Below are 13,571 nucleotides of genomic sequence, written 5' to 3'. Positions count from 1 at the left end.
AATTATTAGAGAAATGCAAATCAAAACCACGATAAGGTACCACCTTACAGCAGCCAGAAGGACCATCATCCAAAAGTTTACCAAGGGCACAGGGCGGGAGAGGGTGCATGAGTCAGCGCACACCCACAGACTCCTCTAGAAAACACAGCCACGGCCGTTGGGGACGGTGTTATGAATCACCTCAGCAGATGGAAAGCCCATTAGGAACGACTTCTTCCAGATGCCAGCAAGCGACCAGCTTATCCAAGAACTGCTATGGCCCAAGCTCTTTGGATTGAATGATGCAAGAGGAAGGTGCTTAGCACAACTCTAAATAAGGAGAGTCATCCATACCTGGCAGTTTCGGGAGGCCGTAATTTCTGGAGAACAGCCCAAACCTTTGACCTCGAGGCAATTCATCCAACTGTCATGTCTCCAAATCTCACGTCTCAGAGAATCACACCACCTTCACATCACTACTGAGGGAGAGGAAAGCCATCACCGGCCACTGCCTGACACTTCCCGGGGTCAAATGGCCAGGCAGAGATTGGGATTTGTGTATGTTCCCTGAAGGCAAGAAGTTCACTTGGCCAAGGTATAGGCATACAACATCTGTATAATAAATATGCATTGAATTATTGATTTCATAATGAATCAATCATACTATTTCATGAACACTTTTTAAAAAATGAGATGCTTACGAAAAGATGTTTGATAATGGCGGTAAACATTGGGACCATTTTAAAAGACTATGTTACACGAGGCCATTGCTCAAGAAAAAAAATGGCACGTGGTTATTCAGTCATTTTCAGGACTGCAATGCAATCACACATTAGAAGTGTGTTAATGCTAATCCTTAAGCAAGTATCTCCACCGAAGTAATCACCCTAAACCTAGGGGCACAGCCATGAGGTCGTTCACTAACCGATGTTCAATGGGTACCAGGTAAAAGTTACAAAGAAAAATTACGCTACAAATGTTTCCAGAAAATTTATTTTCCTTCTTTTTATTTTGAAATTTTAAAATCTACAGAAATGTTGCACAAGTAGGAAGAGAAACACCTACATGCCCTTTGTCTGGTTTCCTCAGTATTAATCTTTTGCTGGACTTGTCTCTTTCTCTCTTGTGTGTGTGCATGCACGCGCGTGTGTGCCTGTGTGTGTGGGGAGGGGGGGTGTTGGACCATTTGAGAATTACTTGGAGATAGTGTAACACCTCATTCCTATATGCCAATCTCCTAAGAACAAAGGCATTCTCCTATATAATACAATTATCTTACTCAGGAAGTATAACATTAATGCAATGTCCTTATCTAATACACCATCCACTTCCAAATTTCCCCAATTATACCAACACTGTCCTTTGTTTTTCTAATTTACTCTTCCTCCCAAGGGCCTCAGATCACACAGGTCACACATTACAATTATTGGTCATGTCTCTCCAATCTCCTTTACTCTGGGACCCAGCCTTGTTTCTCACTCATGATGTTGACATTTTTCAAAAGTCCAGGCCAGTGGTTTTCCAGAATGTGCTACAATTTGGACTGTCCAGATGATAAGACTCAGTTTAAACATTCTGAGCACAAATACTACGCAGGTGAAATGCATCTTTCTTGGTGCATCAGCAATGATATCCGTTTCTCCCGTGGAACTTGCCCTCCTGGCGCCCTACATGCAAACGCTGCTGCTCCTCACCTGCTGAATCAATCAGGGGGTCTCCTTCTCCTGCCTCTGCTAGCACAGCCCACCTGCATGGACCGTTCTCTCTCTCCTGCTACCCAAGGGTTTCTTTTGTTCACGGCTCAACTCACACATTACCACTTAGCACACAACTTTCCACACTACACTCCTCCAGAGGTACACACCTTTCTCCAAAATTTCTAGAGTTGTCCAAAATCCGCCCAGTGCTTCATCACGACGAATGACTTTACAGCCCCCTTGTACTAATGCTCATCTGTGAACCTCATCATCCCACTACAGCGCCAGCCACTGACGGCAGCAACCATGGCCCTTGAGTTCTCTCTGTTTGCACTGTATTTCCCAGAAATGACCAGGATCCAGAGCACTTAATAAACAGCCATGCTGTGGTCCCTGATGAACACGAGAGATGAACATTTCCTTAGGAAAAAAATCCATCCTGTGAGATCCATCCCCCTACCATAGTTAAGGTCGCATCCAAAAAAAAAAAAAAAAAACAAAAACACTCCGTGTTTTCAGTTTAGCCCCCAGAGGGTCATACAGACCCCACCCACCCCCGAACTTTTTTTCTGCCTCTATAAGTAACTGCATTTTTAAAAAACTTTTATTTTAAAAAACTTAAATTCTCAAAGGAAATTTTTCATCAATTAAGAATGGATAAAATGAGCCAATTGAAAAAGTGCTTCCTCTTTTTTCCAACAACAGCATTCCCTCTATTCTTCAATGAGATGACCTGAAATAATCATAATAAAACAAAAAAAATTGAGACGATAAAGCATATCCTGCTCTCTCAAGTTACTACAGTATTCATTCTTTATTATTTTGCACATCACTTTCCTGGAAACTCAAGGCTGTACAGCTCCACATGTTATGCTCTGTTGGTAGCTACACGTACTTCTGTTTTCGTGTAGAATATATTTTCCAGGGCTAAATTCTTCTTCTTTATATCGTACACTCATTAACCTCCGGCGTCAACTTACCTCATCCCAGATGAGCAAATGCAGACGGCTCTCGGTTGGGGCCCTGCTCTGTCATGGTTTCCCGTTGCTAGGAACACACAGAAGCACTGCCAGCTGCAGCTTCTCCTGTTGGTCTGTTACCTAAATATGGGTGAATTTTTCTATGAGGAAAACACCACGCGCATTTTTATTTTTTCCATTAGAGCCTGATTATGAAATAAGCAAAGAATTGACTGAATCAAATAACAACACAACTGATCTTCAACATGGGGCTTCTGACACATCCCAGAGGTCCATCGAAACCAGGTATAATCCTCAAACATGGCTCGGGTCAGGAAAATCCCTGCTGACTGAGGCTGCGGGGAACGGCATTCACACACACTTTTAGCAAAAATAACAAGTCTTACGTTCTGACACCTTTTCAGGTTTAGTCTGGAGTGGGGAGGGGGGCAAAAGAGTACATTCCATGATCTTGCAAACCCAGGAAGCAGTACAAGTGCAACATCACACAGACCTCAAAAGAGACAGAAATGCTCAGACTTGACTTAATATTATTTTGTACTCTGAAGCTTCACAAAGGGAATAGAGGGTTTCCCCCTGCTAAAACATACAGAGTAGCTTATGGCAATTACAGAAGACATGGCTTAAGACACACGAGTTCCATACGTATTTGCTTGTCACCTGCCAGGCCGTGCACTGTAGTAGAGCATGGGAGGCAGAGGGCCTGAATTCTTCTCCTGCCTTGGTCAGTAATTCCCTGAACAGTGACGGCCAAGGCCTTGGACGCAGCATTTCTGTTCCTAGGCCTCAGTTTCTGATTTATAAAATGGAGGTAACATCATAAGACGATAGCGAAAAATCAAGTTAATAAATTCATAGGGAAACTGCTGTATAAACTGAAAAGCACGGTATGGATGAGTTCATATTCTATTTTTATAATAATTTTCCAATATGTTTCCTTGACGATTCATAAGACCTGCTTTTTCTAATTAGAAGCCCTACTCTCCGAGTGTCTATAGCTACAAAATGAGGCAAACTTCTGATAAAGCTGTCTAACTACGGGATCAGATTATGCGACGACAGGACCGTGGGTGAAAGGGCTTCTAATTTTCAAGTTTTAAAAAAATGCTTTCAAATAGGGAATAAAAATATAAACGTACTCATGTTTTGAAGTAAGATAAACCAAAAGCTATTTAAAAATGGCTACTATGGGGCAAGAAACAGAAATATGAACTGGACGTCTCTCTATGTATATTTGAGAATCCTGTAAAAACCTTCTGTAAACAGAAAATACAACTATTTCATCAATGAAGACGAAGAAATTCCTAAACGTGATGAAAAGAATCTAACTCCATAACAAATTGTTGACATAAACATACAGAGAATTATTTCAAGTGACTTTAAAATGCAAAATATGTTTGACTGTCCACCACTAGTGAGATATAACCTCAGGATAAAACTACCACAAATAAATCACAGGCTGTCTTCAGTAGCTTTATTTTTAATGACGCTGGTATTGTTATTGTGAAATCACTGTGACAAATTAAAGAAGTAATGAAATGCACGTTATGTTCGCAAGATTTTCAGTGTAAGAAAATATGAGAAGAAAAGTATAAAACTAAATAGATGTCCTGTGAAATCAGATTATTATGATCATTATACAACTACAGATGTGATAAATTCATTTGAGTAATAAAAAAATGGAAAAAAAATTAAAAAAAAACTAAACAGATGCACACACGGTCATCACACATTTATTTGAAAGAGAAATATCATTCTGGATCCAAACATTTTTTTCTTAAGAAAATACACATTCTGATTGTTATGGACTGAATGTTTCCTTCCCCTCAAAATTCTCATGTGGAAGCCCTAATTCCCAGTGTGATGTGTGGGAAGAGGGAGCTTTGGGGCCGTAATTAGGTTATAAGAGGGGCCTTTATACAAGAGGCTGGAGAAATCGTTCCCCTCACGTGCGGATACAGCGGGATGGTGACGGCCTATGAGCCAGGAGACGGCCCTCGCACCAGACACTAAATGCCCTGGCATCTTGACCTGGACTCCCCAGCCTTTAGAATTATGAAAAATAAATGTTGTTTGGGCCGTGCCATCTGTGCTATTTGTTACAGCAGCCTGAACTGACAAAGACACCTGCATCTATTTATCTTTTTGTAAAAATACACATTATATAAATACCTGTCCGCTGAGGAGTCCCAGGAGCAGTGACAAGTCAGTAGCGGTGACCCCCTCGGGGATTTTGAGTCTGGTCTCAGAACTTTATTTTCCTCCTTGAGAAAATGGCATCTGATGGATTCCAGGTCTGGGTGGAAAATATGCTGAGGAGATCTATGGCCCCTTGTGCTGAAAAGCAAAAGCTGTCAAAAATTACAGCGGTCATGGCCAAGAGACAGAGGAAACAGAGCAGGTGCCACTGGCTAATTTTCAGAACCGTCTGAGCATCAATAGCAATGGCTGGAAAGGCCTGAAATAGATCTTGTACATTTAAACTCTGTTGATAGTTTTGAAAATTATTGCTTTAATCTAGAGAAGAGACTATTAATAGATTGTTCAGAATTTAACCTGCCAGTTTCAGACAGATTTTTTCAACTTTCAGCATTTCAAAGAGCATAAAAATATAGTCAAAAATTAACCACAATTATAAAACAAAAATATTAAATAAAAAATTCAAAAGATGGATAAACTGCAATAAAATACTTAAAATGTTGCAAAATTACCCATTGTGCGCCAAAATCATTGACATTGCAACATAATTTTAGACCTCCACCATTTCTGCTTAATTGTCGTATTCTATTTTCTTTAGGCCATTACTTTTAGCTAAATTTTTATTAACTGTTTTCTACTGATCATATGTCAATTATTTTATTTTTAAGATCTGATTTTAAATAGACAGCTAGAAAATGTCTCTGATCATGTGTTTCTTTGCTTGAATTGAGTAAATAATGAGTTACTTCTAATGGGAAAACTGTGGCCTCTAGAAATGTTGTTTTGTCTGCAGTGACAAATTCTGGAAATGGGTTGATTGGTTCATACACATAATGTGGTCTCTGTCTCTCAGTCTCTACTTCCTGTCTCTGTCTCTCCGCACCCACTCCATCACTGACACTCAGCACCAGAATAGCCAAGACTCATCTGGTCCTTTTCCTCCTAGAGGAGGTTCTCATCAGGATATTTCAAAGTCACCAACCCTAGGAGGCAACACTGGATATCACACTTTCCTGCAGGAATCTTGAAGTCATGTTGTCACATTCATGATTTAAAAAATTCCCAATGCTATGTTGATACATGTAACTCATGTTTATAAATACGTGTATAAACGGACAGATATTTTCAGACACTCCTAACTTTGTTTTGTCGACGTCTACATTCTTTCATCTCTAGGGCCCCAGAAAATCAGCGCTTTACACAAATCTCTGTTTCACGCTTGACTGTAAACTATCCATGTTTGTAACATACAGCTCTTGTAACATCAGAAACAGTATGGCTTTTCTTTCAGTTGAATAGAAACATCCCAAGCTGTCTGAGTTTAATTAACATGATACACTCCCTCACAAATCTGTCCTTCCCATCAATATATGAAAAAGTATGCAGGGTAAAATTCCATAATTATTTTAAAAATAATTCATATTCAAATTTTATTTTTAATTTTGCTTAACAGACCATACTTAGGGATGACTTCTGGAAAAAATATTTGATTAGGAAAATGCATGATAGAATGGTATGTGTCCATATGTGTCTAGTAAAATACATAAGGTTGCATAATCCCTAATGTGATTTCTCTTTCATTTTTAAAAATCTAAATAGTTCTGTATATAGACATTTAAACATATGGAACTACGCATCCAAAAAGTTCACAGGGATCACCTTTAACGAGTAAAATTAAAGAAATACTAACTTCCTATTTTACTTATTTCTATACATGTTGATTTTTTATAATGAGTATGTATTAAGGTTAAAGGAGATAAAGGATAAATATGTCTGTTTAAAGAATTTAATGTATATGTATATTTAAGTGTCTACATATACATATTATATATGTTTTAATATAGCTCTTTATTTAAATGAGATTAATTCTTAAGAAAAAAACACCCCCGTTGCTTTTACAAGTTTTTGTAATCTGTTCCTATTGTCTTTATTCTCTGACTCTATCAAAACAAATTTTTAATTCTGTGCTAGGCTCTGAATTTTTCAAAGAAATGTCCCTTGACCTTAAAGAACTTTGTGAAATGAACCTTCATCTTTTGCGGATTTGTTTAAAACATGCTTGACCTTCATTCCACTCAAGATAAGAGCATCTATCAAATTAGGTTGTAATGGACATTACATTGAACTGGGCCTTGTGCTGTAAGGACACATGTAAAAAGACACAGGAGACCAGCCCTGATGAGATTACGTTAGCCACAAAAAAAAAAAAAAAAAAAAAAAAAAAAAAAAAAAAAAGTTAAGACTAATCAGAGAGTTGAGGATGAAAAGAAACCTACAGGAACAAAGTCCAAAGAGAGGTGAGCCTTCCCAGGAGAGAAGGGAGCCAAACTGCTTTCCTCCAGCAGGGAGGTGTCGAAAGAATGGGAAACTACCACAGAGAGAGTAAGGGGAAATGACCCAAACTCTTTTCTCCTTTTTTTTTTTTTTTTCTTTTGGTCTTTTGTCCTTTTTAGGGCCGCACCCACAGCATATGGAGGTTCCCAGGCTAGGGGTCTAATCAGAGCTGTAACCACCAGCCTACCGCACAGCCACAGCAATGCCAGATCCAAGCTGCATCTGTGACCTACACCACAGCTGATGGCAACGCCAGATTCTGAACCCACTGAGGAAGGCCAGGGATCGAGCCCACAACCTCATGGTTCCTAGTCGGATTCGTTTCTGCTGTGCCACGATAGGAACTCCACAACACAAACTCTTAATGACCTCTCCAGGACCACATTAGGGCTTGCTGATGAGCCAGAACCCCCAGGAGCCCTGACCTCAGAGCCTGTCTCCTCCCACCCACCATCTGCTCCCTGCCCTTCCCGAATATGGACTGAGCGCTGGGACAGGACCAGCATGCAGTCTCCCTCAGAGAAGCTGTCCCCTGAACACTGGGGACAGGGCAAGACAAATCCAGAGTCACCTGAGGCTCTCAATGGAGGCAGGCGATGGCCACTCGAGGTTGGCGGTGAGGCAGAGAGAGGAAGAGAGAGGAGACTGAGAGTGAGAATGGTAACAAAGCGTGTTCAGAGCCATTGAAAAAGCCAGCAGCCAGGGCACCCCAAAGAACCTGGCTGTAAAGCCTAACAAGAACCTTGAGATCTTGACAGAGCTCAGATCCAAGTCCTACCGAAGGGAAAGTCCTGATCCAAACCTTCAAAACGTGTGAGACCTGTGATGATCCAAATCTTACTAAAGCTGTAGCAGAGCAGAGACAGCGGAAAGTCATCAGACTGGGCGGACTGAGGCACCCATGCTAGAGGCTTAAAAGAGAAAAAGAAGCTTGATTTGGGAGCATGGGGGCAGTTAGTAATACTACTTTATTCTGGACTATTCTTTTATTCACAATCCCCATCATAAAATCAAGAAATCTGAGACATCCAAAGTGAGAAGTGAGCTGCTCAAAAGAATAAATAGTCAATAGAAACAAGCCCAGAGATGACAGGTTGGAATTATGACAGGGAACTTTTTCTTTCTTTTTGTCTTTTTTTAGGGCCACATCCACAGCACATAGAGGTTCCTAGGCTAGGGGTCGAATAGGAGATGTAGCCACCAGACTATGCCACAGCCACAGCAATGTGGGATCCGACACACATCTGTGTCCTACACCACAGCTCACGGCAATGCCGTTAACTCACCGAGCAAGGTCAGGGATTGAACCCACAGCTGCATAGATAGCAGTCAGATTTGTCTCTGCTGAGCCACAATGGAACTCCTATCACAGGGACTTTAAAAGATTACAATAAATATTATAAAGACTCTAGTGGAGATGGTATTCAACACAGGAAAACAGAAGAATTGCAGCAAAAATGGAAACTATTAAAAAAGAGACAGATGTAAATGTTAGAAATATAAAATGCAGTATCAGAAATAAAAAGTTTATTAAATGGCTAACCAGAAAACTGGACACAGGAGTTCTTGTCATGGCACAGCAGAAATGAATCCAACTAGGAACCATGAGGTATATATAATATAATCTCTACAATGTTTGGCCCATATATATTCTATACAACACAAATTTATGGGGCATTTAAAGAAATTCTGGGTGATAACCTACTCCCCACAGTCACATGAACCACTTCTTTAAAATAAAGCTTTTTAGGGAGTTCCCATTGTGGCACAGTGGAAATGAACTCGACTAGGAACCATGAGGTTGCCAGTTCGATCCCTGGCCTCACTCAGTGGGTTAAGGATCCGGTGTTGCTGTGAGCAGTGGTGTAGGTCAAAGACGTGGCTCAGATCCTGCATTGCTGTGGCTCTGGCATAGGCCGGCAGCTGTAGCTCCTATTCGACCCTTAGCCTGAGAACCTCCATATGCTGTGGGTGTGGCCCTAAAAAGAAAAAATAAAATAGCAATAAAAAAATAAGAAATAAAGCTCTTTAACTATACACCGATTCTCTTCTCTGGAGAACACTGAGACATAAGTAAGACATAACTAAGACATAAGTAAGTAGCTCCGTCTACTTACTTATGTCTGTGACTAACACAGCCATGCAATGGAAAACTGCTCAGTCATGAAGAGGAACAAAATACTTCTACGTTCAAATACGCGCAAATTGTATTGAGTGAAAAAAGCCAGACACAAAATCATGCATACTCTGCCACTTCACATATATGAAGTCCAAGAACAGATAAAACCAACCTGTGATGATAGAAATGAGAAAAAGGTTGCATAGGATCGGGAGGTGTGGATGTGACGTGGCTGGAAATAGACAGGAGACATCTTTCTGGAGTGATGAAAAAACCGTGCCATATCTTGTTTTGGGTTGTGTTACCTGGCTGTGTACCTTTGTCAAAACTCTGAGAACTGAATGGCCAAGGGCTATGCATTTCATTCTACGTAAGTTATACCTTGAAAAACAGCATATGAAAAATCACATATTATGTCACATTTCAATTCTGTCAGCATGCATACATTTATTTCAATCTATTTCAAATATGAATTTTCAAAAACAAGTCACTGAATATTTGTCACGAAATACGTTCATGATGGACTTGGCACCAGCTGGACTATCCAAACCCGGGTCTGCATTCTTTTTCGGACCAGAGTTGAAACCCTGAGCCCCAAGCTCCAGGACCAGTTCTGTCCCAGAGGGTCTCTTTGAACAAGGTAAAGGTCACGGGCAGCCTTCCTGGAGCTGCGCAGGTGAAGCTCCTCCATTTCCTAAGTCCTGTCCTTTCGGACCGGACTCATTCCCCCCCTCACACCAAACACGCACGCAGGCATACGCACGCACACATGCACACATACATACGCACGCACACACAAACACGCACGCAGGCATACGCACGCACGCACACACACCCCTCTTGGACCGTCCTTCCTTAACTCCCAAGTGAGGTCTGTTAGAGCAGATCTTGCTGGACATTGAGTTTTACCATCAAAAGGAACTCCTTGTTCTGTACCTACAAGTAACCCGTTTTGCTCAGGGCTGTTGTCGTCACAGCTCATTGACTCTTCGGCTCTGAGGTAAGAGGGCCAATTTCAAGGCTGCTCTGGAGGAAGCACAAGAGTGACTGCAGAGCGACACCACATTTTTCAGAAAGAGAAAGGCGAAAAGGGATGAGTGACTGGAGGTGAAGGGTGAAAAAGACAATCCACGTCCCTTCCTTAGATTCCAAAACTTGTCCGTGTGGTTACACATCCATGAGCGATTTGGGGCAAGGTAGAAACTTCTGTTGAGTTGCCATAACCTCCTGTGATGGGGTGAGATGTGAGCATGCTAGTATTTCCATTAAAACTGTGCAGTCTAACAAGGCGAAGCCTGAAGGCTGGGGCCCTGATGTGAAAAACGGAACTTAAGGAAACAGTGGACAGAGGCAGATGGCAGCATATCCGTTCCTTGGCAACCCCGAAACCTCGTCACACATGCATTTGCTTCTCCTACCAACTGGAAACTCACAGCTGCTTGTCCACAGGGATATAGGGACCTGACTCCCTTCCAATCCTTTGAGACGTTCCTGCTCAATTTAGAATAAGACTCGCCCATATCTGTCCCTGAATCAACACTCAGTCTACCTGTAGACAGAAGCTCAAAGGAGCATGAGGGACACAGGCCCTGCTAGTTATAAAACTTTTAAAAGTCACTGTTCTAGGGCCATGGAGGAGAGGGGAGGAGTCAGATCAGCACGGGGTCGGAGGAGTTGCTCCTTCTGTCCTTAAGAAGCCTCGCTTGAGCACCAGGAAAGCACCTCAGCACTAGCAGGACCCCGAAGGCCAGGCAGGCAGGGCGAGACTGTGCTTAGACAACCACCCTCCCGTGGGGATCAGTGCAGCCTGATGAGGTCCATGAAAATCGATGCTTAGATCAAACAGGGAACCGCCATTTGAGTGAAAGTTTAATGGATCTCCTTACTTTACTGTTTTATTTTTTCATTCTTTTGTCTTTTTAGGGCATCGCATGAAGCATATGGAAGTTCCCAGGCTAGGGGTTGAACTGAAGCTACAGCTCTGCGCCTACACAGACACAGCAACACAGGATCTAGGCCGCATCTGAGACCTACACCACAGCTCACAACAACGCTAGATCCTTAACCCACTGAGCAAGGCCAGGAATCGAACTTGCAACCTCATGGTTCCTAGTTCCTAGGTGGATTCGTTGCCACTGCACCACAATGGGAACTCTGATCTCATTTTTTTAATACCAAATAATAAAGTTGAACACGTCAGTTATATCCATGTTATTAATTCCTTATAGGCTAAGATCGTGTTTTACATTTTTCTCTCTCTCCCAAAAGACTTAAGACAGCCTGAATATATATGTTTGGGAATTGTATTGATAAATACATCAGCTGTTTGTTTTGGTTTTGTCCAGGGAAAAAGCTTCCCCTACCCACCCAAAGTTATCCCCCCCTATACCATGGAAGAGATCCATCAGTTTGAGCGCAGCCCTCTAGAGGCATTTAATCCACTGTGGTTTTTTCCCCCTAGGGAGAGAATGCATTTCATTTTGAAAAGTAAAATAAAATATGGAATCTATGGAACAGGAGGAAGACAGAGAGATGGTAAAGGCAGAGGAAGATGACAAAAATGAAGGGAAAAAAGCAGAGGAGGAGTACAAGGAGGAAGAAAAAATGTAGAAATGGCAAGGACACAAAATCAGGAGTTAAAACAAAACTCAGCTTCAGCCTCTAAATTCTTAGGCATAAACATTTACCTCTCTGAATGACTTTAAAAATCAGGATACATCTTGATGCAATACAGTACTGATTCTCTATGTTAATAATTATTCCTAGTTGAGATTTCTGCCTCGAGTTTCAAGACAGAGACACAAATGACAATTTTTTAAAGTATTGTTTCACTCTCAACCCAACAGAGGTCATTCCATACATTCCATATACTGAGTAAATTCCAATAACACAAATATGTATAACATTCCTGCATACACTTGAAAACCAAAAAAAAAAAAATAATAATATCAACATGCATAAAAGATTTAAGCGCCCAATATTTATATGGGAAATGAAAACCAGCCAGATGAGGACACACATATAGAAGTTAAAAAACTCAGTGTAAATTTATACACAAAGAAATGCTAAAGTCACAGTGAGTATCTGTAGATTTCTAGTCGTGTTTATTAATGTAAGATTTTTTCTTAACTATTATATAAACATATATTATATGGTAATTGATTGCCATATCTGTTCTAGCCGTAAACTATTCTATGGGGACAGACAATGAAGAGAATATATAAAAATATATAATACGCTATATGTTGAAAAATACTAAGGAGAAGCATCAGGCTGGGGAAGTAGCTAGAAATTATGAGTAGGGCGTCATTACTTTAAGTTAGGTGGCCAAGGAGAGCTTCCCTGAAAAGGTGGTGTGTGAGCAAAGCCTTGAGAGGCCAGAAGAAGCCATGTCAACATTTGCAGGAACAGCATCCTTGGGCTGGGGAACAGCAGGAGCAGCGCTCTGCGTAGGGAGCCGCCTAGTGGGTTTGAGAAACTGCGCTCTGAGCGGGATGCTCTCCTCGGGACAGGAGAGCTTCAGCAGCCAACTGCCCAGAGGACAGGAGGGCACAGGTGCAGGGGTCTTGCGAAACCATTGGACAGTTGTCTTTCCCTCCGTGAGGTGAGAAGCCACTGGAGCGCTGCGCCCAGAGAAATAAAATGATCTGTTTACCGGGAAGGGGGATGGGGACTGGGGGGGGCCAGGGTCAGCCGTGGAGAAGCCGTACCTATAGGAACTGCGAGAGGACAGTGGCGTGGACCGGGCGTGGGAGGGGACGCAGGGGGAGCGCTTGGATTCCGGACCCGCTCATCAAATTATTCACAGGTCCCTCAAGAGAAAAAATCTGGAAAACATTTAATATATTTTCTTAAAAAGAAGAAAATAATCATTAGGGGCGAAATGCTATCAGTGAAGTTATCACATTAAGAATTTGGAAAAAAGCACATTAGGCGAGGTGAGCTATATATGAATGATCAATAATGTCTGGATAAAGTAATAACTGCTGAGGAGTTCCCGTCATGGTGCAGTGGTTAACAAACCCGACTAGGAACCATGAGGTTGCAGGTTCGATCCCCGCCCTGGCCCAGTGGGTTAAGGATCCGGCGTTGCTGTGAGCTGTGGTGTAGGTCAAAGACATGGCTCAGATCCTGCATTGCTGTGGCTGTGGCGTAGGCTGGCGACTACAGCTCCGATGAGACCCCTAGCCTGGGAACCTCCACATGCCGTGGGAAGCGGCCCTAGAAAAGGCAAAGAGACAAAAAAAAAAAAAAAAAAAAAAA

The 13,571-nt window shown here is 41.8% G+C and overlaps 1 protein-coding gene across 3 annotated transcripts in view; it reads right to left on the bottom strand.

Annotated features, from left to right (window-relative positions):
* LOC102166310 (uncharacterized) overlaps positions 1-13,571 on the bottom strand; it is a 671,646-nt gene that overhangs the window by 240,331 nt on the left and 417,744 nt on the right. For 2 of the 3 annotated variants that reach the window (XR_014817249.1, XM_084979028.1), the window contains 2 exons: positions 4,829-4,993; positions 2,657-2,776 (listed from right to left, as the gene is read on the bottom strand). Coding sequence is in view for 1 of the 3 variants with exons in the window: in XM_084979028.1 (XP_084835154.1) it covers positions 2,657-2,661 (5 nt within the window). In the remaining 2 variants the exon portion in view is untranslated. Of the gene's footprint in view, positions 1-333; positions 592-2,656; positions 2,777-4,828; positions 4,994-13,571 lie in introns of those variants that run through there. The other variant, XR_014817251.1, reaches the window with a different exon arrangement.

The sequence above is a fragment of the Sus scrofa genome, chromosome 10 (assembly GCF_054392235.1).
Source record: "Sus scrofa isolate SSC_HxYL_T2T_F1_AM1 chromosome 10, Sscrofa_HxYL_maternal_Yorkshire_Landrace_v2.0, whole genome shotgun sequence".
NCBI lineage: Eukaryota > Metazoa > Chordata > Mammalia > Artiodactyla > Suidae > Sus > Sus scrofa.
Note: the sequence above shows the minus strand (reverse complement) of the source record. Positions and strands in the feature narration are given on the sequence as shown.